This window comes from Pelodiscus sinensis, chromosome 1 (genome assembly GCF_052426305.1).
Source record: "Pelodiscus sinensis isolate ZL-2025 chromosome 1, ASM5242630v1, whole genome shotgun sequence".
NCBI lineage: Eukaryota > Metazoa > Chordata > Testudines > Trionychidae > Pelodiscus > Pelodiscus sinensis.
In genome coordinates, this window is record NC_143052.1 from 321,362,286 (window position 1) to 321,387,392 (window position 25,107).

The 25,107-nt window shown below is 41.4% G+C and overlaps 1 protein-coding gene across 4 annotated transcripts in view; it reads left to right on the top strand.

Annotated features, from left to right (window-relative positions):
* The window catches only part of ATM (ATM serine/threonine kinase), a 145,629-nt gene that overhangs the window by 50,874 nt on the left and 69,648 nt on the right, over positions 1–25,107 (top strand). For all 4 annotated transcript variants that reach the window (XR_016348560.1, XR_016348561.1, XM_089775703.1 and 1 more), the window contains 13 exons: positions 6,653–6,852; positions 7,395–7,477; positions 7,582–7,737; positions 9,616–9,691; positions 10,476–10,606; positions 11,515–11,635; positions 13,223–13,399; positions 16,737–16,906; positions 17,620–17,866; positions 18,997–19,115; positions 21,088–21,214; positions 22,488–22,687; positions 23,756–23,924. Coding sequence is in view for 2 of the 4 variants with exons in the window: in XM_089775703.1 (XP_089631829.1) it covers positions 6,653–6,852; positions 7,395–7,477; positions 7,582–7,737; positions 9,616–9,691; positions 10,476–10,606; positions 11,515–11,635; positions 13,223–13,399; positions 16,737–16,906; positions 17,620–17,866; positions 18,997–19,115; positions 21,088–21,214; positions 22,488–22,687; positions 23,756–23,924 (1,976 nt within the window). In the remaining 2 variants the exon portion in view is untranslated. The remainder of the gene's footprint in view (positions 1–6,652; positions 6,853–7,394; positions 7,478–7,581; positions 7,738–9,615; positions 9,692–10,475; positions 10,607–11,514; positions 11,636–13,222; positions 13,400–16,736; positions 16,907–17,619; positions 17,867–18,996; positions 19,116–21,087; positions 21,215–22,487; positions 22,688–23,755; positions 23,925–25,107) is intronic.

The following is a 25,107-nucleotide window of genomic DNA, read 5'->3' on the forward strand; positions in this document are numbered from 1 at the left end:
GTCAGCGGCCCCGCAACACACCCGGTGCCGCAGGAGTCATCTGCATCGGCACCGAGAGAGTCATCGCAATCAGCTAGACTGCAAACAGCCTCTCCTTCTTCTCATGAGTCACGCTCCCCATCTGTTAGGGAGGTTTATCGCAGCACAGCACGACACTCTGCAAGTGCTAAAGGGCATTCATCAGCCCATGCACGGGCATCTGGGAAGTCGATCCCTAGGGATCATTCCTTGTCTCCCTCTCCTGTGCATTCAACATACCCTTCCCCACCTCAGTATTCGGGATCGGGGAGAGTACCTTACTACCCAAGACATAGGTCCTCACGGTCCCCGCAACGAAGATCTTCCCACTATTACAGAAACACATCTCGTTCTCCGAGTTACTCTCCTCCAAGGTCTCACCATACTAGACATGGTAGCAGATATGCATCCAGGAGACCATCCCCTGATTCTCTTTATCGTTACCACAGGGGTTATTACACGGGTAGGCAGGACAGATCACCGTCCCACTCGTGTTCCTGTTGTTGCCGTCAATCATCTTACAGGCGCCATTCACAACCGGCCTCTGAGCATCGGCGCTCGCAGTCACCCAGACCACCTCCTAGTGCCACCTCAATTTCGGTCCTGTCGGAGCCTGAAGAGGGCCAGATATCGGACACAGATGATCGGCCTCCACAAGCTTCGTCGCAGGATGCCCAGTCTTCTTTCCCCGACGACGCGGTTTTTGCTATGGACTCCTCACCACCAGATGACACCAGAGAGTTTCAGGACCTCTTTAAAAGGGTAGCACAATCACAGGAGGTTCAGTTAGCGGACGTGAACGTGAAGCAATACAAGTTACTGAAGAATTTACACCCTAGACAGCAATCTAAGGTGGCTTTACTGCTGGACGAGGCTATCCTGGAACCAGCCACAGAAATTTGGAAGACGCCGGCTTCCACTACTCCATCCTGCAAGCGAGCAGAAAAGAGATACTTCATATCTTCGAAGGGTGCTGAGTTCCTTTTCACTCACCCTCAGCCAAACTCGTTGGTTGTGGATGCAGCTCTTCAAAGAGCTAAGAACCCGCAAGTAAGAAACTCGGCAGCAGACAAGGACGCAAAGAGATTGGACATATTCGGCAGGAAAGTGTACTCCTCTTCAACTCTTCTCCTCCGGATTGCAAATTACTCAGCGTTGCTCTCCAATCATAGTTTTGACAACATTGCAAAATTGTCGGAAATTGCTCAGCGAATTTCCGAAACGGACAAAGTACTTCTCCGAGCTATACTGCAAGAAGGCTACGCATGTGCCAGAGCAGGCTTGCAAATCGCCATGGATGTGGCGGACACAGCGGCTCGATCAATCGCAACAGCAGTTTCCATGAGAAGAGCTTCATGGCTTGCGACCGCTGCCGTACCGAAAGAATTACAGTCTAAGGTCGAGGATCTTCCGTTCGACAGAATCAAGCTGTTTGCGGAGAAGACGGACGAGGTGCTCCACACGGGTAAAGATTCCCGGGCTACCTTACGTACCCTCGGGATGTATGTTCCACCTTTCCGTCGTAAACGCTATTTCCCATTCCAAAGACGTTACGATTACCAGTTCCGCAGACAACAAAACCGTCCATACGATCAGAACCGGTCCAAGCAAAGGACACAGCGCAGACGCCCTCAGCCACCCAGGGTGAATAACGCAGGAGCACCCAAGCAGCAAGTTTGACTTTCAGGTCAAGGGCACGCCGGTCGTTCCGGTAACAGTCAGAGGCACCACTCCCATCTTCAAACATCGGTTGCGACCCTACTACCATCAGTGGGTGGCCATATCATCGGACAGATGGGTGTTGGAAGTGATAAAATTCGGACTCACCATCCCATTTACATCCCTCCCTCCTCCTACCCCTCCCACCCCGTCCCTTTTCAGGGACCCTTCTCACGAGGCCCTCCTAAAACAGGAGGCCTATCGCCTGTTGGAAATCGGAGCAATAGAAAGGGTCCCAGACCAATTCAGGGGAAAAGGATTTTATTCAAGGTACTTCCTGACTCAAAAGAAAACAGGGGGTTGGAGACCCATACTCGATCTACGGGAGTTAAACCGTTATCTGCGAAAGCAGCGGTTCAAGATGGTAACTCTGACTACAATAATCCCTTCTCTAGACACCGACGACTGGTTCGTAGCCCTCGACCTCCAAGACGCCTACTTTCATGTGGCCATACACCCGGCGCACAGACGTTTCCTGCGATTTGTTATAAACAACGAGCACTTTCAATACTGTGTCCTCCCGTTCGGGCTGGCTTCAGCTCCAAGAGTCTTTTCAAAGACGCTTGCCGTTGTCGCCGCCCATCTTCGTCGTCTCGGAGTCATCATATTCCCTTACCTGGACGACTGTCTCATAAAGGGAAGGACGGCACAAGAGACAACTCAAATGCTTTCAAAAGTCATAGAGACTTTCAACTCACTCGGGTTGATAATAAACGAACAAAAGTCCACGCTTATTCCAACACAAAACATAAAGTTCATAGGAGCGGTTCTCGACTCCCGCACGGCGAGAGCATACCTGCCCACGGACAGATTCCAGGCAATAAAAGACCTGGTCAATCTTCTCCAAAAGACCACAACAATCTCAGCACATACTTGCCTGCGATTGCTCGGCCACATGGCGGCGGCCACCTTTGTAGTCCCGCATGCACGTCTCCATTTAAGGAACTTACAGCACTGGCTGTCAACGGTGTATGTCCCCATGAGACACGACATACGCAAGTTGGTTACTCCTCCATCCCACGTACACAGGTCCCTCCGATGGTGGACGAGCCCATTAAACATCCTCACGGGAGTACCGTTTCACCAACCTCAGCCATCGGTTCAATTAACATCGGACGCTTCACTCATCGGATGGGGTGCTCACATGAACGGAGAGCGCATCCAGGGGCAATGGTCTCACACCGAGAGGCGTCTTCATATCAACCAGCTAGAGTTGAGGGCGATCTTTTTGGCATGCAGACACTTCCTCCCCAGTCTGAGAGGCAAAACAGTCAGGGTGCTGACAGACAACGTAGCGGCGATGTACTATATAAACAGGCAGGGAGGGGCAAGATCACGTTCCCTATGCGCAGAAGCGGTACGATATTGGAACTGGTGCATACAGAACAACATAAGCATAACAGCGTCATACTTACCTGGCATAGCCAATGTCATTGCCGATTCCCTCAGCAGATGCTTTCCCACGGACCACGAGTGGGAGCTGAGGCTGGACGTACTCCAGGGAATCTTCTGCAGATGGGGAACACCCCTGGTAGACCTTTTTGCGACGTCTGTCAACAAAAAGTGCCGCCTCTTCTGCTCCAGGGCGGGGATCGGCAAAGGATCCCTCGGCGATGCGCTCCTGACCAATTGGAAAAAGTCGCTACTGTACGCTTTTCCACCAACAGTCCTCATTCCCAGAGTGATAGAGAAAATCAGGACGGAGAGCGCGACAGTAATTTTAATAGCACCAGCCTGGCCGAGGCAGGCATGGTACCCACTCCTACACAGGATGTCACTTCGACAGCCATGGCCTCTGCCCTTGTATCGAGACCTCCTCTCTCAAGATCGGGGGGCTCTTCTTCACCCCAAACTAGAAACATTGCACTTGACAGCGTGGCTCCTAACTGGCTTACGCTAGATGAAAACCTCTGTTCAAGCCAGGTCAGGTCCATATTGATACATAGCAGGAGGACATCTACGCGAAATACTTACCTGGCAAAATGGCGTAGATACTCTCTCTGGTGTCTCCAGAATAACGTTCAACCATTGACTGCTCCTCCACAACACATCCTTGAGTACATCCTTCATCTCCGAAATGCTAAGCTTTCTCTGGCATCCCTCAGAGTTCACCTAGCAGCCATCAGTGCCTTCCATCACCCGATACAGGGTTATTCGGTGTTCTCTCACCCGATGTTAAAACGATTTCTAAAAGGTCTAGCCAATATGAGCCCACCTCGAAGGCCGCCTCCTCCGTCGTGGAACCTCGACCTGGTTCTCGATACAATTATGTATCCCCCATTCGAGCCTCTGGCATCTGTATCTTTACAGATGCTAACCATGAAGACCGTCTTCTTGCTCGCTATGACTTCAGCTCGTAGAGTTAGTGAGTTAGGGGCGATAATGGCAAACCCTCCCTTTACTTCTTTCTCGAAGGACTTGGTAACGTTACGTTTACACCCAGCGTTCATACCCAAAGTAGCTTCATCTTTTCATATCAATGAACCGATCGTCCTTCCTTCCTTTTACCCTAAGCCACACTCCTCAACGAGGGAAGCCCTGCTACATACACTGGACGTTAGGCGGGCTCTTTCATTTTACATAGACAGAACCCGTCAGTGGAGACGAACAGATAGACTTCTAATATCGACAGCGAACCGATCTAAGGGTACTGCACTTTCCACTCAGCGCATTGCCAAGCTTATCACTCTGTGCATTACCACATGCCACTCCATTCGGGATAAACCCTTGTCTTCGCAGCCGCGAGCACACTCGACTAGAGCAGTGGCGACATCTACAGCCTTTGCCAGAGGAGTTCCTTTAGCCGATATCTGCAGGGCAGCCACTTGGGCTTCCAGCTCGACATTTATGAGGCATTATGCTATAGTTCAGAAATGGGGGGCGGACCATTCAGTAGCTTCCGCTGTCCTTTCAACAGTAGATCCTAAGTAACCCGGAGCGCTCTTAGTTCCGACTACTGCTTTATAGTCACCTAGAGTGGAGCACCCACGGGGCCACTCGAAGAAGAAGGGGAAGTTACTCACCTTGTGTAGTAACGATGGTTCTTCGAGATGTGCCCCGTGGGTGCTCCACGTCCCGCCCTCCTCCCCGCTCCGGGTTGTTTTCTGTCTTTCTCTTCCAGAGACCGAGCGGTGAGAGGAACTGGCGGGGGGGCCGAGCCGCGATCGTTGGAAAGGGCACGAACGACCAGCAGCACAGAGAGCATGCGCGGCCCGGCCCGGTATGGCTCTGAAATCTTCCGATCAGTGGCGCCGGGACGGACCCGACACCTAGAGTGGAGCACCCACGGGGCACATCTCGAAGAACCATCGTTACTACACAAGGTGAGTAACTTCCCCATGCCACACTTTCCTTATTCACAGCCCATTTTTTTTCTTATCAGATTGATTTGGAACCAGCAGTGGTATCCTGTTTTGTTTTAAAAACTGATCTAAACTCATGCTGGTGATCATCTTTTGCTTTTGTCAGGACTATGTGTTCTATTTTATTTTGGAGGGGAGAGATAATTTTTTTGTTCTATTGCTATGAACTGCTATTTGTCTGCTCATTCCTCTGTTGAATGAGCACCTGTGGAATCAGTTCCTCCAGACCATTTGATAATAACAGTAAATATTGGGGTTAGTGTCAGTGGTAGCAGCTCTGGTTATTGCAGAAAATTGACATGTATATGGAGCAACTCTCTCTAGGTCTCTGTAATTTGGACTACGTCGGTAGTGTCATGTCAGTTTTCATCACCTTAGGTTTGTTTAGCTTTATAGAGTGTGGAAATTTGTGTTCTTATCCAAATGCAGCATGGCTACCAGAAGGTGGGGGAGTTTGTGCTGAGACCAACAGGACTGGCTGCTCCTACTCTGTCTCTTTAAAAATGCAGAGTGGCAACAGGGAGGGAGGGTGTTGTTCTGAGACCAGGTGGGCGACCAGAGACTGAGCCTGAGCACCAGCTCCTCTCTGTCCCTTTAAGAGCACAGAGCAGAGGTGGAGGGAGTGGTCAAGTAGTCGATACTGTTACCCGATAAGTTCCTGTCCTGCTGTTATAGGAACGATCATAGTGGGTCAAATCATAGGTCCATCTTGCCCAGTATCCTGTCTGCCGACAGTGGCCAATACCAGATGCCCCAGAGGGAGGGAACACAACAGGTAATCCTCATGTGATCCCTCTCTTGTCACCTATTTCCAGACAAAGAGGCTAGGGATATCATTCCTACCCATCTTGGCTAACCTCCATGAATCTATCTAGCTGTTTTCTGAGCCCTATTAAAGTCCTAGTCTTCGCCACATCCTTTTGACAAGGAGTTCCACAGGTTGACTCTGCGTTGAGTGAAGAAAAACTTCCTTTTGTTTGTTTTAAGCCTGCTGTCTATTAATTTCATTTGGTGACCCCTAGTTCTTATATTGTGGGAATAAATATATAACTTTTCCTTATTCACTTTTTCCACACCAGTCATGATTTTATAGACCCCCTTAGTCTCTTATTTTCTAAGAAGAAAAGTCCACATCTTTTTAATCTCTCTTCATATGGGACCTGTTCCAGACCTCTAATCATTTTTTGTTGCCCTTTTCTGAACCTTTTTCAATGCCAATATATCTTCTTTGAGATGAGGTGACCACATCTGTACATAGTATTAAAGATTTGGGCGTACCATAGTACTACATTAAGATTTTCTCTCTCTTATTCTCTGTCCCTTTTTAAACGATTCCTAACATTCTGGTTGCTTTGAGTGCCGCTGCACACGGAGTACATACTGTCCATACTATACCTGTTCTGTAGCTAATAGATTTCAAGGCTACCAATCTTAACATTTTTTGAGAACATAAATTAACTTTATAAATGCACATAACTATGTTATGGTTTTAATTTAACTTTTATTTTCCTAGAAGAAGCATTTTTTGTATTTAACCATACACTTTTTTTCAGGTGCTATGAACCCATTAGCTGAAGAAAATTTGACAAAGCACGATTTACTCCTCCTTGAAATTCTGAGGCTCTTGTGTCGATGTGTAACTACAACACAAAACCATACAGTCTGCTTCAGAGCACTTGACATACGACGGAAGCTGTTGATGCTAATTGATAGAAGTATATTTGATATTGCTAAATCACTGCATCTACAAGTGGTGAGTGTGATACTGAAGAACTTCTTGATTCAGAAGTTGCCTCTCTGTACATAAACACTGCTTCTTAAAATCATGCGCACATTCTATGGCCTTTCTTTTGGACTCAGTCCACTCAGAAGAACTTATCGCAGTTGCTTCTGAAGATTTAAATTTCTTTTACATAGCTTATAGGATTTGTCAGACAGTAGGTTGTTTGACTGTATGGTATCTGCCTCCAGTATTCCCCATTAATATGTGGTTTGAGGGTTGTGCACTCTTATTCTCTAGACAGAATGTAGCAACTCCTTTCCAACTACAAGAATTGAAATGTTTATATGCCACAATATAAGGTTTAATTACCTATATTATTGTGCAGTAAATAGTTAATTTGCATGAAGCAAATGTCAAATTAGCTAGCCATGTAAAATGGACATTAATATTGTAAATTATTTTTTGTCATAAATAGTGACATAAATATTTGACATGAAGCACTTAACCATTGAAAATGATCCTTATTGTTTTTGTCTGTGTACATAATATTATTAATGTATTCTGTGCCTTAGTATTTAGTCCTTTTGAAGGAACTCCCTGCTAAAGAAAATTTGTTGCCAGAAGATGATCTTCTAATGCTTCTCAAGCCTCTTCCGTAAGAAATAACATCAATCATATATTTATTAAAATATTTTATTCAGCAGCTATCTGTTTTTTCTTCTGTTTGGCTTGTAAAGCTATCTCTTCTTTCTTTCCCAGTGACATTTGTTCCTCATATCGTCGAGATCAAGAAGTTTGTAAAGCAATTCTAAATAATCTGCTTCCCACAGCAGTGGGGCTGGGCCAAGCCAACCCAAATGTTGAAGAAACAGGAGAAGTCCAAGGACAATTTTTAACTGTTGTTGGAGCATTTTGGTATTTTTTAAAATTTATTTTATGGAGTAGTCCATTTCTTGGCTTGATGGCTGATGACCTGTTTGAAGGCTGTGCTGATGCTATGGGGCCAGCTGTCAGTAGTGCCATAAATTTATCCCACATGAATCTTTTTGAGTATCTGTTCTATATTAAAATTAAATCACTAACTCCTATAGCTACTAAGTAATACAGGGGTGGGCAATAATTTTTGGCTGGGAGCCACTTCAAAAATTTTTAAAGTGGCCCCAAGCCACCCCAGAAGGGGCAGGGCCTAAACAAGAAGGGGCGGAACCAAAATGTTTCTGGGTTACTCCACCCCCAGGCCACGAGTGGCCCTTTTCTCCCCCCTCCCCCCCCCATTTCCCACTAGGCACCTATGCCCCTGGCAGGACGGAAAGAGGCTTTGCATGCTCCTCCACCCAGAGGCCAATCAGAACCTGGGGGCGGGGGAGCATAGGCAGTCTCCTGCCTTGCGAGGAGCACGTGGCACTTTGAAATGCCGCACACACCTCGCAGGTCCAAGGCAAGGTGAAGGAAGCTTCATGCAGCTCCCCTGCCCCCAAGCCCTGATTGGCCTGGAGGTTGGGGAGCTTCGTGAAGCTTCCTTCACCCCGCCCCCACCCTGCACGAGCATACAGCTCTTTGAAATGCCATGCACTCCTTGCAAGGTGGGGGGGGAGGGTGGAGGAAACTTCATGCAGCTCCCCCGCTCCCAGGCCAATAAGGTCTTGGGGGCAGGGGACCACGTGACGTCTCCTCCCACCCTGCGAGGAGCACATAGCACTTTGAAGTGCTGCATGATCCTCGCACGGCGGGAGGAAGTTTCGTGCGCTCCCCCACTTCCAGGCCCAAATTGGCCTGGGGGGGAAGTGCCGGGGAGTGACAGTGTTTCCGTGGGCGGGATCAACCCGCTTGGCGGGCCAGATCCAGCCCACAGAGGCCCTTTTGCCCACCCCTGAAGTCATATATTAAAGGCATATTAAAGAGTGCCTTTAGACCAAAACATTAATATGATGGGACAGGGATTTCCAAATTCTGAGTTTTTTTCAAATTTGATTAATCCATTGCTAAGCTAATTAAATAAAATTCAGTAAGAGGAAAAAAAGATAGTTTTCCTTGTACTTTTCCAGCCAGTATTTATGATATTGATACACAAACACACAAACAAGAAAATAAATAGTCCTTTAGAATGGGGGAGAAAAGATGCTTGCTAGGGATGTTAAATTACAAATAATTGACTAATCGAATAGTCAATGCATTTTGCATCGACTGGTTGACTAGTAAGTAGGATGTCTCTGCCATTGAAGTGTAGAAGAAGCCCTAGGGTGCTGCAGCTTTGAAATGCCACAATGCAGCCTGGGGCCAGCTGGGGTGTCCCCAGGCTGCACGTGGCATTTCAAAGCAGCAGCACTTCTTGGAGCCTGGGGTCAGTGAGGGAGTCCCCAGCTGATCCTAGGCTCCATGCGACGCTGCCACTTGAAATGCCGCTTGCAGCCTGGGGACACCCCAGCTGGCCCTGGGCTGCTTGCTGTGTTTCAAAGCAGCAGCGCCGCGTGGAGCCCAGGGTCTGGCCCCAGGTTGCACGTGGCGCTGCTGCTTTGAAGTACGCCCTCTTCTTTTTCCCCCTTGCTGCTTCTTTCTGATAGAGGCAGCAAAGTGGGGTGGGAAGCGACTATCCAGTAAGCATTTGTTTATTGGATAGTTGACTGCTCAACTACTCCTTCACATCCCTAATGCTTGCTAACCAGGTCAGAAGGATTATGTAAAAGCATCTAAGAATTAATTACAAAGAGCAGAAAATAATGTTTAAATACTTTTTTTCCTGACATTAAGTTTTCAAGAGGGATTTTTCATATATTTAAATGGCTTTTGTTTCAGGCACTTAACTAAGGAAAGGAAATGTACAGCTCCAGTAAGAATGGCCCTACTGAATTGCATGAAAGCCTTACTTGAGGTGAGCCATATTTTTCTTTTTGATGTTAGTGTAGTATTGTTATGTTTATAAGCAGCACATGGGATCCTTATAGGAGGAAAAGGTTCACTTTGACATGGACCGAGGTTCCAGTCTGATAATGGCAGGATGAACCCAGCTCTTATTGGAAAGCAGTCCTTCTTTTATAATGGTTCTTTTCCATCAGGATCAGTGGTTTTACATCATCATGCTGCTTTTCTGTTACCTCAGTCGTTCTTCTTGATCCTTATCTTCTTTATTCTGCCATGCTAAGCTGGTTTCAATCTTGAATATCTTGTCCCAAATGATAAATCCTCACCCTTTTCCTCAGTGTCCTGGATTACCAATTTGCCCTCTTTGGTTATGCCTCCTGGTCAGTGGTTGTTCAGTATCCCTGGTTCAAAGGTGGTCTTCACCCATCTCTCTCACATATTCCTTATTCACACATAACAGAAACAAGAACAAAGTTTACGAACAAAATTTCAAGAAAAAGCAAATCATTACATCCTTCTACTATAATATTAAATCGCCTTTAAAACTAAAAACAAAATAATAACCATAAAAATCTAAATCTATTTCTACTTCAAAATAATTTGGCAAAATATACAACATAAAATATCACTAAAACAGGAAATAGGAATTTTTCTACTACAGTATGTAATACTCAGTGTTTGCTTTTAATTAATGTTGAAAGAGTTATTGCATGCATCAGTACAACAATTACATCCAGTGTTCGTTTCAGCATACATTCCATACATAATTAACAAGAAATGTTCATTTTCTTTAGGCTGATCCTCATTCAAATTGGGCTGTACTTAATGTACAAGATAAAGATCTACCTGTGAGAGATGCTTTACCACATTTCCTCGCAGATAGCCACCATCATGTTTGCATGCTTGCTGCAAAGTCAATAACCAGGTGATAACATAGACCTTTCTGTACCTTTGTTTAAGTAATTAAACCAGTGTATTTAAGGATAGTAGATAGTTTTCTCTTTTGCATGCTATGTAGTTGCCCTAAGTTCTTAAATTTATAAAAATACCTAGATGTCTTAAAGTAATGTGACACCTTCCATTGATATTGACCATGGCCTTCAAAAGTGGTGTAACTTTGCAGTGCTATGTGTTATAATAAAGCTGTGTGTAAAACACATGTGCAGATTCTTCATGTAAATATATTTATCTTCATAGAAAAAAACAGACAAAGTATAGTAGATAATGTGATGCCTTGTGCTCAGCAGTGTTTTATCCTTTGCCTAAATGAGAGAGCTTCTGGGGAACTTTTTTTTTTTTTAAATATATATATAATGGAGATTGCCTATCTCTTAGAACCAGAAGAGACCTTGAAAGGTAATGGAGTCCAGTCCCCTGTGTTCACAGCAGGACCAAGTACCATCCCTGACAAATTTTTGCCCCAAATCCCTAAATGGCCTCCACAAGGATTGAACTCACAACCCTGGGTTTAGCAGGCCAATGCTCAAACCACTGAGCTATCCCTCCCCCTTAACTCTTCACATATATTAATTAATTTATTGTTGCAGTGCTCCATGAGGCAAAGACAGCAGAGAATCAGAGTTTGGTTGGCAGGGATTGGACACTTTCAAATGATTCCTCTCCCTCCATCCAGCAGATGCTTATACTTCCATTTGAACATTATTGGATGGAGGATGGGCTAACACAGCACAAGGCTGTAGAAAAAGTGGGACTCTAGACCCTACCTCCTGCCCCTCAAAATAATGGAATCTCAATATTTACATGGTAAAATATATACCAGTTCTGAGGATTCTTTGTTAGGTTAAATAATTGTTGTTCCTGTTTTGTTTTAAGTTTGTTCCAAGATGTGAAACAAAGAGATTCTTCTGGATTACCAAAAGCTCTTCCTTTGACATTCCAGCAGAAGGCTTTTGAGAATGTATACCTGAGAGTTCAAGAAGGAATGAGAGTCCTGGTAATATGATCCAATCATGTGTAAATGTTAAGGCCATATGCTTTGTTTTCTAAGAACTTTGTAATTGCTAGACAGTTGTCTTTTTTCAGGACTACCTTTAATTTATCATCCACTGATTTAATATTTTATCATTAATAAGAAACATTATACGAGCATGTAGACATTTTCTATCTCTGTTTTCTTGGTGCACAGCTAATATTATTTGAAATATCATCTGGGATAAAAGCAGGTTTTCCATAAGGAGTCACTTTCAACCCTTGTTAGCCTCTACAAGCTTTTTTAAAATCACTACTGTACCAGTGAGTAGTTTACAATAAATGAGGTAATGATCTTAGTATAGTTACTGCTAGACAGGTGCCTTCTTCAGAATGTACCCCCACAATTGGCATATATTGGCACCTGTGTTGGCTGTTTCAAAGGTCACCATTCTAAATAAACAGTGAGCCTGAAATACTTTGTCATCTCCAGAGGTAGTATTTTGAAGGCAGGGTTTAACTACATGGTATAGAGGTGTATATAAAATAGTAAAAAGCTTTGACACTGGATGCAAAAGTGAGAATGCATGGTTGTTCTTTGCTTGCCAGTTCCTATGTGTATTCCATATGTGGATAAGCCTGCATTCCATATACCTTAGTTTGGAGCTTTCAAGCAAGTAGTGTTCATTGGTCTCCATGTGTACAGTTATCATGCTCCGAACTGAAGGCATAAACAGTGGTGTGGATTAGCACTTCACCAGTTCCTTCTTACCACCACATAGCTTTACCTTCTTTGCCTAAAATCCTGGCACTGGCCCATCTACTCAACAGAGACTACTTAAATAGAGAGTACTTAAACAGAGACTACATGATCAATTGCTTCTTTAGCCTAGTGAACAAATCTGGAACAGGTATGTGTGGGAGTTCTTTTCATCATACCCAAACCTGATGCATACATGAAGAAAACAAATGCACAGGTTTGGACTAATGGACACTACTTGCTAGCGATCTCTGAACTCAGGTGCATGGTGCACTTATGTAGTCTGTCTATGGAATACAAATAGGGACTCCGCATCTCAAAGAATTTTCACAAACTCAAAATTTGCTTTAAAAATTATAAGACTGGATGGAAATTAAACAAAGGAATCAGATGCATTCATGTTTAGGTAATAAGAATTCTGGTGAGAGATATCCATGCAGAATTCGTATAGCCGTTCAGTATTCTCCCTCATACCCTTCATGCTTTTCTTCTCCTTTCCCACCACAGGATGATTTCTTGACTTTCCTTCCAATCCTTGAGGAGCCTTCAGGGTTTTTTTTTTTTTTAAACATCTGCCTCCAACCTCAAATTACAGTCAGCAGCTTTCCAAGTAATATGATTGCATAACACTGACTTATAGCTCTACAGCGCGGTTGCATAGGAGGGGAGAGGTGGCAGTTGAATTGCTAAGCCATCTATTTCCTTCCCCATATGCATCTCAGGAGCTCTACATACTGCCTCCATTATACTGTTATAAAGGGTGGTTTTAGTTTTTAAAAGTTTTAGCTCATGTAAAGTTCAGAGGCTCCCATTTAATGTTCTTAACAATTATTTCATTCTTAATTGGTGAAGGTGCATGGTGACATGAGCCCTGAAGATCTCTTGGACGAGCAGTGTAATAGAAGAGCAGTTCTGCTGATGCTCATAACCATGGTTTTATGTTGCAGTCCTGTGTGTGAAAAGCAGGCTTTGTTTGCTATTTGCCAGTCTGTGAAAGAGAATGGATTAGAGCCTCATCTTATAAAAAAGGCAAGTGTACAGGAGAAATGCTTCTTATAGTCAGACTATAAATTATACAAATAACCCAGAGATGTAGTGTGTAACCTTTATTTTAAATTGAATTGATTGACAATTCTGTGTTACTTCACTGTGAGTTCAGCTCGTGTGTGGCCACAGTTTTTTCCTTTTATGGTTCTCTTAGCTTAGGACACTGTTAGGAGCACATGAAAAATGAATACAGTGACTACAAATACACTGACATGTAAAAAGTCTTCATAGAATATTAGGACTGGAAGGGACCTCGAGAGGTCAAGTCCAGTCTCCTGCCCTCATGGCAAGATCAAATACTGTCTAGACCATCCTTGATAGACATTTATCTAACCTACTCTTAAATATCTCCAGAGATGGAGATTCCACAACCTCCCTGGGCAATTTATTCCAGTGTCTGACTACCCTGACAGGAACTTTTTCCTAATGTCCAACCTAAATCTCCCTTGCTGCAGTTTAAGCCCATTGCTTCTTATTCTATCCTCAGAGGCCAAGATGAACAAGTTTTCTCCCTCCTCCTTATGACACTCTTTTAGATATCTGAAAACTGCTATCATGTCCCCCCTCAATCTTCTCTTTTCTAAACTAAACAAACCCAATTCCTTCAGTCTTCCCTCATACGTCATGTTCTCTAGACCTTTAATCATTCTCGTTGCTCTTCTCTGGACCCTCTCCAATTTCTCCACATCTTTCTTGAAATGTGGTGACCAAAACTGGACACACTACTCGAGGGCTACATCTATACTGGCATGATTTTCCGGAAATGCTTTTAATGGAAAAGTTTTCCATTAAAAGTATTTTTGGAAAAGAGCATCTAGATTGGCAGGACGCTTTTCTGCAAAAGCACTTTTTGCGGAAAAGCGTCCATGGCCAATCTAGACGCGCTTTTCCGCAAAAAAAAAGCCCCAATCGCCATTTTCGCGATCGGGGTTTTTTTGCAGAAAAGTAATCTCTGCTGTCTACACTGGCCCTTTTGCGCAAAAGTCTTTCGGAAAAAGACTTTTGCCCGAACGGGAGCAGCATAGTATTTCCTCAAAAAACACTGATTTCTTACAGTAGGAAGTCAGTGCTTTTGCGGAAATTCAAGCAGCCAGTGTAGACAGCTGGCAAGTTTTTCCGGAAAAACTGCTGATTTTCCGGAAAAACTGGCCAGTCTAGACACAGCCCAAATGAGGCCTAAGCAGCGCAGAGTAGAGCGGAAGAATGACTTCTCGTGTCTTGCTGTCAACACACCTGTTAATTTATCCCAGAATCATGTTTGCTTTCTTTGCAAAAGCATCACACTGCTGACTCATAGTGGACCACAAGTTGAATATAACTTCTAGATCCCTTTCTTCCATACTCCTTCCCAGACAGTCACTTCCCATTCTGTATGTATGAAACTGATTGTTCCTTCCTAAGTGGAGCACTTTGCATTTGTCTTTATTAAACTTCATCCTATTTTCCTCAGACCATTTCTCCAATTTGTCCAGGTCATTTTGAATTATGACCCTATCCTCCAGTTCTTTGTATATAACTTACAATCATATGTTACACTCACATAATGTCTGCACAACCTGAGAGAGCCCAAGTTATAGCTTAACATGATATAGAATTTGGTGGATCTTTCAGATGGTGATCATTGAGAGAGGGTATCTTCCATCAGGGTCTTCCCACTTTACTTAACTAGGAAACCACTTTGATATCGTTATTCCGACCACATATAATACCTTAGTCATAGGCATGAGGGTTCCAACTTCTTTTTCTTTATCTATACTTTCATACCCCATACATTTTGGGGGCCCCTACTTTCCATAGGTTGTTCTCTTAATTCCCCTTTTCCTTATTAGAATTCTATTGATGTTTACATCAACCTGTTTCCTCAGTAACTTATGGTCAGAACAGAACATAATGTTACCACCTGGTGTCTTGTAGTCTACTCTAGTCTATTTTCCTTAACATCACTTATTAGCACTTCTTTTACAGTAATCTGGTGGTCTTATTGTCATAGAGTGAATTTTACATCACTAACTCCCTGTGGCCTATTGTGGCTAAGTTAAAACCATACGAGTCCCAAGGTATAGACCTTGCATCACACCTATGCTTTAATTATATATCCAATATATGTATCACTCCTAAATATTTATCAGTGTTACACTTAAAGAATCCTTGCATGTATACCTACAACCAAAAACTATGTAGCACACATTAATGATACATAAAATAGCAAATTAATTGACTATTAACACTAGATAACGCCATGCTAAATAAATTAATTGGCAGCTAGTTCAATAAAGGGTGTTTTAGTTAATGCTGAATTTTTTTTAGTTAACAATGAAAAATGTTATGCAGACAGTCTCACTGGTGAATTTTTTTACTTCCTAAAATATATCTGATTTTTTTTAAACAGTTTGTAGTGTTAACATAAAGAATATACAGTAATTCTAAGGTCAAAATTTTTGTGATAACGCCTCTGTTTTAATGGACATCTCTTAATTATCATCACACACTGCAAATATTGTTTGCTGGGATGGTGGAACCAGGCAGTTAAGGGTGCCTATGTCCCTTTAGTAGAAATATGTGGAGGCTCTGCCTGCATAAATTCACACATGCCTGGGGGCCAGGGCAGAGGTAAGAGCAGAACCCAGAGGTGCAGGAATAGTCACCACAGAACCTGAGAGTATTCTGGGGAGCAGGGACAGGGACTTCTGGTCTTGAGCAGCTTCTGTGGTGTCTGGGAAGCAATGAGCAGCACCTAGAGGGGCTGGAGCGACTGCTGTGGTGCCCAGAGGGGCTGGAACAGGCCTGAGGAAAAACTGACTTCTCTCCCCCACCCATTCCATCAGTTGAATCTCACTGCCCCCTCTCATTCCCTCTCCTTCCCTACCTCTTCATATGGACATCTGCATCCCCTCACCCTGGATTTTAGACTCAATTAAAGATGCTCTCAACCAAAGTAAAATCCGCTTTTTCATAAGAAAAATATGTAAAATGATAAAGTGCTATCTCCTGATAATGCAATGCTTCTTTGTATTTGACGCTTAATAATCAGCGTATTTCACTCCAAGTTTAATATATTTCTTTATTACATTTGACAAACAATGGGGAAAAAAGGCAAATGGTATCAACCATAACAAAGGTTCCATCCTTCTGCCTATAAGGGAACATGGTGCTATGGTATAATATCAATTATTTCTAGTATGCACTAATTAGAAATTGAATTACATAAATACTATTACAAGAGTAAAAAGATGCTAATAGGGGAGGCTTGGAGACGTGTAACTGGCTACATAACAAAATATATGCTGCGTGTTATCTCACAGTCTTATGTGTTACTAAGGTTTTGGAGCGAGTGTCAAATGTTTTTGGCTATAAAAGTGTAGAGGACTTCATGACTTCCCAATTAGACTATCTGGTGCTGGAGTGGCTGAGAATGCAAGATAATGGATATAGCCTATCTGCTTTTCCTTACGTTGTTTTGAACTACTCTAGCCTTGAGGCATTCTACAGGTAGGTTTATACATAAAATGTATGTGAAATCAGTTTAAACTAGATTTATTTAAAACCATGAAACGTGATTTCAGGTACCAAAATATTGTAACTTTGCTTCTTGTACTGTAATATTTTACTTTAGAAAGTGTGTAGTTACGTGTTTAATTCCAAATAACATGTCAGTTACTTACTATAATGTTGGAAATGTTTTATAGCTGTAACTAGTCAGTTATACAACAGGTCAACTATATCTACTATATTATATGTAAAAGTTCTCCCATAAAAGAAGAGCTAGAGGACACCAAATTAAATTAATGGGTATCAGGTTTAAAACTAATAAAAGGAAGTTCTTCTTCACACAGCGTGTAGTCAACCTGTGGAACTCCTTGCCAGAGGAGGCTGTGAAGGCTAGGACTATAACAGAGTTTAAAGAGAAGCTAGATAATTTCATGGAGGTTAGGTCCATAAAAGGCTATTAGCCAGGGGCTAGAAATGGTGTCCCTGGCCTCTGTTTGTCAGAGGCTGGAGAAAGATGGCAGGAGACAAATCGCTTGATCATTGTCTTCGGTCCACCCTTTCTGGGGCACCTGGTACTGGCCACTGTTGGCAGACAGGCTACTGGGCTAGATGGACCTTTGGTCTGACCCAGTATGGCTGTTCTTATGTTAGTATATTTTAAAAATTCCATTTTAATTAATGGACAAATTGGAAATATATTTGCTGTCCTGTAGGTCTTGTTATAAAGTTTTGGTTCCACACCTGGTGATTAGAAGTCAGTTTGAAGATGTGAAATCTGTTGCTAACCTGATTGGAAAAGATTGGCGTCAGCTTCTAGCAGACTGCTTTCCGAAGATACTTGTAAATATCCTTCCCTATTTTGCCTATGAAAGCCATGGTGATAGTGAAATAGCACAACAGAGAGATGCAGCTTATAAAGTCTACGACATGCTTAAGGATGAAAATTGCTTAGGAAAACAGGTATCTGTTTTAATGTATGTTGTTTCCTTTATATATACTTAAACAGTGGTGGACGATTTGAGAAAAACGAAGAAAATAATTAGTGATAGGTCAGATAATTCAGAATATTTTATAACAATATCAGTCAGACTTTGGTATTTTTATTCAATCTTTCAAGTAAGGTCGAATATACTGTCTTAAAGCCACACTGTTAACAGAAAATTGAATACATTTTCAAATAAGAATTGAAAGAATTCTCATGTAACATTCTCTTGCTTTCCACTCCCAGCAGTTATACTTTTGCATTTACCTTTGCCTATTTTTTAAAAACTTTTTCTGATTCTCTGTGAAGCCGTTCCCCCATACTATTCCAACAGAAGCACTGACTGTTCATGGGAACCAGTGCCCATACATAATGTTATGTCAAATATATTATGTCTCCTCTGGCAAGGAGTTCCACAGGCTGACTACACGCTGTTTGAAGAAGATCTTTCTTTTATTAGAATTAATGGGGATCAGGTTTAAAACTAATAAAAGAAAGTTCTTCTTCACACGGCGTGTAGTCAGCCTGTGGAACTCCTTGCTAGAGGAGGCTGTGAAGGCTAGGACTATAATAGAGTTTAAAGAGAAGCTAGATAATTTCATGGAAGTTAGGTCCATAAAAGGCTATTAGCCAAGGGATAAAATGGTATCCTTGGCCTCTGTCTGTCAGAGGCTGGAGAGGGGTGGCAGACAAATTGCTTGATCATTGTCTTCGGTCCACCCTCTCTGGGGCACCTGGTACTGGCCACTGTCAGTGGACAGGATACTGGGCTAGATGGACCTTTGGTCTGACCCAGTACGGCCGTTCTTATGTTCAAATGCAGAATGTAAACCAATGAAAATATGGATAAATATTCAATTTATGGCAAATTTTAGGTGTTGTAATTATAGTAGGCAAAATATTTTCAGAAAAGAGTTGTGATTTTTATGTTGTGTCCCTTTCATTTTAAGATGAACAACTCAAAGGTTAAGTATGTAGCCTAGATAGAAAGAAAAAGAAGTTAACTCAGAAAAACACAAATTAAAATTGAGACCTTCAGGAGTTAAAATTTTTCTTTATTAAAACTGTTCATATGAAAATAGTAAATATATCAAATGTTGTTTTCTAGAACATTGACAATTTATCTCACAGTAACTTGCCAGAAATTGTGGTGGAGCTGTTGATGACCCTACATGAACCAGCTGGCACTACCACAGGAGAAGGAGCTGACCTAAGTAAATTTACAGGGTATGTAGATAATAGATTTTTAAAATATGTTGTATGGACAACATAGTGCATATGTGTGGGGCATCCTAGCATGTGCTCTCAAAATTTCTTGTAGGATTTCAAGAGAGCAAAATAGAAAAGTGGTATCTCAGTTAAGAGATTTGTTATCCTTCTCTTTCCATAGTCTTGGGGAGGGGTGTGTGGAAGCCAAACCTGCCATGGGTCTGACTGGATCTGAATAAAAGCTATCACTTTTTGACTTAACTCTTGTATAAGATGATTTTGGTAGCACATTCAGCTCATGAATATATAACCTTGCTTATGCATCTTTAATAGGGTTGTAAATCTTCAATTTTGTGGTTATATTGTTTTTGTCTTCAGAGTGGGAAATTCACAAAACATCTTTAAACTTAATTTTAACTTGTATTCGTTTTATTTTCTGAGATTCCTTTAGTTGATCAGCGTTCAATAAGAAATGTAATTCTCTTTCAAATATGTCCAATACTCCTATTTTCTACATGAAAATTGTTCAAATTTTAAAATATTTGTTTAAAAAGATTATTCTTAAAGAAGAATTTTTAAATACAAGTGATAATCTTTTGCAATCTTAGAAAAATATTTTCACATCCTTTCAGACATTTATTGGTTGTTCAGACTTTTCTCAAGATTACAATGTACAGTAGTAGTAAGACTCCTATCAAAACACTCCTATCAAAATACATGTAGACATATTTTTTAACATAATATAGAATATTTAGGCAAAATAGATGTTATAAAAATGCATTCCAGATTCTGTACAATGTGACCTGGAGGTGCTGAGTACAATTTTATGTCCATTTTTCATGATGCTTTGCATACCTGTCATATGCTAACAAAAAATAGAAATGTGAGCATTTCTTTAGTGAGCCAGAATATTTTATTTAATAAACTCAAACATCTTCTGAAATTCAGTTAAGGTAAAAAGCAGTTTGTAATAAATTATATTTTACTAATAACCATTTTTACATCATTGAGGTTTATCCTCCCAGTTTATAACGTTCTCTGTAGTTTAGTCACTAAATGCTTGAATAAGACTGACTCTTGGCATATTTCTCCTTGGCAAGTATGATTCTCTTAATTCTTTATTTCACTCAAGACTGGACTGGGAGCAAGGCTGTCAGCTACAAAATTCACTTGTGTAGAGTTGGTTTACTAAAAGTCCTCATTGACTGACTTCAGGGCATGCTGAAAGATTTATTTATTTCATTTGACCTACTTTTCCATGTTGATCATTTCTAAGCCCTTAGCTTTTTGCTTTTGAATCTGGAATCCCTTCTGTATTCTTACCAAAATTTGGGTTTGATCTCATGATTCGTGACAGGGTAACATGCATGAGGACGGTGGTTTGTTCTTGTCAGTTACATTCCCAGTTTCTATTTGATTTTTTTTCATTTTGGTGTTTCATGCTTAAATAATATGCAAAAGACATCGTACTGTTTGATTAAAACAAAACACATGTATATATTTTGTCAGGAATATTCCTTTTCCTGACAGAAGGGAAGTCTTTGTTATACTTGGAGATTATTTCATACTTTCTGTTTTCTGGTTTTCTGGGCAGGATAACTAATTCTCCACTTACTGCTGAATAGATTTACTATTATGTAAAAAGAAATAGTATTTTGCTACATTTTTTTCACACTGATTTCTGTTAGCAATGTATTAAGTGTAAGATTAAATTAATCAATTAACCTTCACAGTTACATGCAGGCAAGCAGCATGGAGGGGCAAGCAAGAGATGACTGCTGCTCTGCGTGTAACCATGTTACCACTGAAAATTTCAGTGTTTACACGATTACTTACGCACATTTTAACATCCCTAATTCCTATACAGCAGTTTTTTCTTGCAATGTAAGGAACCATGCAACATGTTATATATGCATCCATTTAAAGCATCTGACACCTTAATCTCTAAAAACATTTTTGAAGTCTTGTCTCACTTTTTTAATTCATTCAGGGAACTGGATCCTGCTCCTAATCCTCCTCATTTTCCATCTTATGTAATCAAGGCAACCTTGGATTATATTAGCCGTTGTCATAAAACCAAGTTAAAAAGTATTGTAGCTGTACTTTCTAAAAATCCTGTAAGTATATGGTTTTGACATTTTTTTTCATTTTTAGAAGATTTCCTTTTTATTTATTTCTTTTTATCTGTAAATTGACAGTAAATATCAACAAAGAAAAAGCTTTCCAATATAATTTTAGGAAATCTCCTTATGTTTCTGTTAGCATTGGAAAAAAGACAAATATCCCTAAGTTAAAGGCCATGGTAACTTTGTGAAATTTACATGCATGAAAGATTAGTTTAAAGATAGCAAAAGAAAGACAGTGATTTTAAAAATCAAGCAGTGGGGGATTTATTTGCACTAAGTAAAACTTTATAGGTTAGATTGACATTATTTTTGTCACACACTAGCTAAACAGTTGCATCAGAGCACAATATATTTAAACATAAGAAAGATCCTGCCTAATTTATGGCCATGGAAAACGCATCACAGGTCATGAAATCTGGTCTCACCCATGAAATCTGATCAATTGTGTGCTTTTACCTTATACTATACAGATTTACTGTGGAGACCAGCACTTCTCAAATTAGGGGTTATGATCCAAAAAGGAGTTGAGTGAAGGGGTCCACAATGTTATTTTACAGGTATTACCTCCTTTACTTCTGCAGTGTTTTCAGAGCTTGGCAGCCGGAAAGTAGTGGTTACTAGCCAGGTGCCCCGTTCTGAAGGCAGTGCCCTGTCAGTAGTAGCACAGAAGAAAGGTGGCAATACCATACCATGCCACCCTTATTACTTCAGCACTGCTGCTGTCAGTGGCTCTACCTGCAGATCAGGGAGTCCCAACCAGCAGCTGCCGCTCTCCAGCAGCACAGGTCTGAAAGTAGCACCGCTGGCAGCAACAGGATAGAAATAAAGGTTGAAGTATCACGCCTCTCTCCCCCCGCCTCCAACTCCTTTTTGTGTCAGGATCCCTACCATTACAAAACAGTGAAAATTCAAATTTAAATTGGTGAAATCGTGAAATTTGTGATTTTAAAAATTCTATGAGTGTGAAATTAATCAAAATGGACCATGAGTTTGGTTGACTGTAAGTATAGGTAATTACTTCCTTTGCTGACAATGTATATTTCTACATTCTTATGTTTGCTTGATACAAAATATGACTGTTATTTTTCATGTTGTCTATAGGTGGGAAAATAATAATTTTAGTGGATTTAGAATGGGGTGGGCAATAATTTTTGATGGGGGGGCATTCTAAGATTTTGGAAAGTGGTCAAGGGCTGCACTTTTCTAATTTTGCTTTTACAATATGAGAGGTGGCTTTTCAATTGGTGTTTTCATTCATTTTCAGGATTCGTTCCAAAAAATCCTACTAGCCATATGCAAACAGTCAGCTGATACAAACAATATTTATAAAAAGCACAGAATTCTTATCATTTATTACTTGTTTGTTAATTTGTTACTTAAAGAGATAAAGAATGGTTTAGGAGGAGCATGGGCTTTTGTTCTTCGAGATATAATTTATACTCTGATTCACTACATCAACAGCAGGTAAATACATGATTGTCTTCTAGTCTTTCCTTTTATTGCCTGCTCATTATTATCCACATATTTTAGTACAAGTAGTAGCTGTTACGCCATCTGTGTAGAAACTAGTCTGCAATTAATGTTAGTGTCACACTAAGGATTAGTTATCGATCTTCTTCCCCGAGCACAGCTCTGTTTGTTGGACCATAGAAGATGAGTCTTTTTATTGAAGTTCAGTTTTTGTAGGTTGCCTTCCCTGGACGTTTTGATTATTTAAATTTTAATAAATGTGTGAAATGCATGGCTCAAAATAATAGACAATTTAGGAATGAAAATTAAAAACTAAAATTTGCTACTTGATACCAGAGTAAAGTTAATTAAAGAACAGTCAGTATTATGCAGACGCCTTCACTGTGAACATAGCACTTGGTATATCTACTCTTCTGCCTTTCTCTGGAAAGCTTGCAACTTCAAGGAATGTTTTGATATTATTCAGACCGTTTTAATAGTGTAATCTTCAACTAACCCTGCTTTCTTACTCGTTTGTCTCTGGATTCTTGCTGGCCACGACTTATCCTATTGAAACAGTACTCTCTTTCCCATAGACTTTCTATCTAGATTATAGAATACAGTTCTGTGATGTGGCAAATTCAATGCATTGTGACAAATTTCACAGCAATAAAATACAGGAGCTATCATCCCAGCACACACATTATGCAAACAGGAGGGTATGATCAGAGAATTCCTCGCTCATGTGCTTCTTACCTTTAATCTGTGGCAGCCTAAATACTATTGCTTTCTCACTCTTGTTTCACTCTGTTGAATTAAAGTGTATCGACAATGGCTAAATTTTGCTTATGTAACAAGGATTTGGACGGATTTGGGAACTTGGTACTATTAAATCCAGAAATCTAAATCCCTGTGATGATTAGGTCAACAATGTTATGACTGAAATGACTGCTTCTTAAATATGTTGTTTATATACTCCCTTCCCCTCTCTTTCTCCATGGCATGCAAAAGGTCAGTACTTTGACAATGGAATTATTGAGTTTTTTAATTTAATTTCTTTTTTTTCCCCTGTGGCACACCCAGTCTTGGAAGGGACATGTACACGCGCAGCTTCTCCCTCTGCTGTGATCTTCTAAATCGTGTTTGCCATGCAGCAGTCACATATTGTAAGGATGCCCTAGAGAATCACCTACATGTTATTGTAGGCACGCTAATATCTGTCATTGGGGACCAGCCTGAAAATGAACAGCAGGTATCTTTTCAGAAGATGCACTTGTTGTTTTCTTTATTACATGCATCCTAGCTTTTGCAGTTAGTTCAAGTCTACATGTTTATAACAAATACTTTGCCTATGTTTGCTCAGTGGCTTTAAAACAAAGTGTCAATGAAAGTGCATTTGCATCTCTGTAGTGGTAGTTATTGCAGTACTTCTGTCTCAAAACCTTGAAACTAGGCTTGCGTTTTCCTGTAAAATTGTGCTTTTTGCTGAAATTTAGCATACAAGTTGTTTGTCAATGGAGAGAGCATCATTATTATTGTTATACAGTAAAACTTGTATTATCTGGTACATCCGGGGATTAGGGCATGCCGGTAACCTAAAAATTCTGGTTATCTGAGGGGGGAGTGTGGGAGCTGTGTGGGACCTACGGAAGCAGGGCATGGGAGCTGTGCGGGGGGCGGGATGTGACCTGCTAGGGGGAGCCACGAGCTGTGGGATGCGGGCTGGTGAGGAGTGGGTGGAAACCGGGGGTGAGGGGTGAAGATGGCGGGGGCAGCTTGCCAGGTGTGGGGTGCAGAAGCCACGGGGGGCAGGCGCGGGATGCGGCCTGGTGGGGGGGGGTGAAGGCTGGGAGGCAAAGATGGCGGGGATGGCCTGCCGGGGAGGGGAAGGAGGCGCATGCAGGAGCCATGGGGGTAGCCGAGATGCTTGCTTCCAGCTGCCGTTCGCCACTCCCCCAGGTATGTGCTGCACGCTAGTCTGAGGAGCACTTAAAGGTCCCATTTCCTTTTGTTTGTTTGCTTGTTTTGTTTTTCCTGGCATCACAAAATTTTCTGGTTTCTACAGTTTTCCAGATGCTTAAGGTCCGGATAGAGCAGGTTTTACTGTACCAATAAATTGGAAAAATTACAGCTTTGTCATGTCAAGAAATGAAGCATATGATTTAGTTGAAAAAATGCATAAGACAACAGCACCAGTTTTTTCAAATATAATATGTAGTTATTTAATTGAAATGTACCTAAACCATAGTCCATTCGTTCAAATAAGAAATTGCCTAATAAACAAGAATGTTAATAAAACTCATATAGATAGTTCTAGGTATCACTTTCATAATGTATATTATAAAGTCTTAAATTGCCTGGCTTTATAACTCTCCTGTGATCTTTAAATATATCTTTTATATAAAACATAGGAACCTTTGCAGAAGCACAGTATA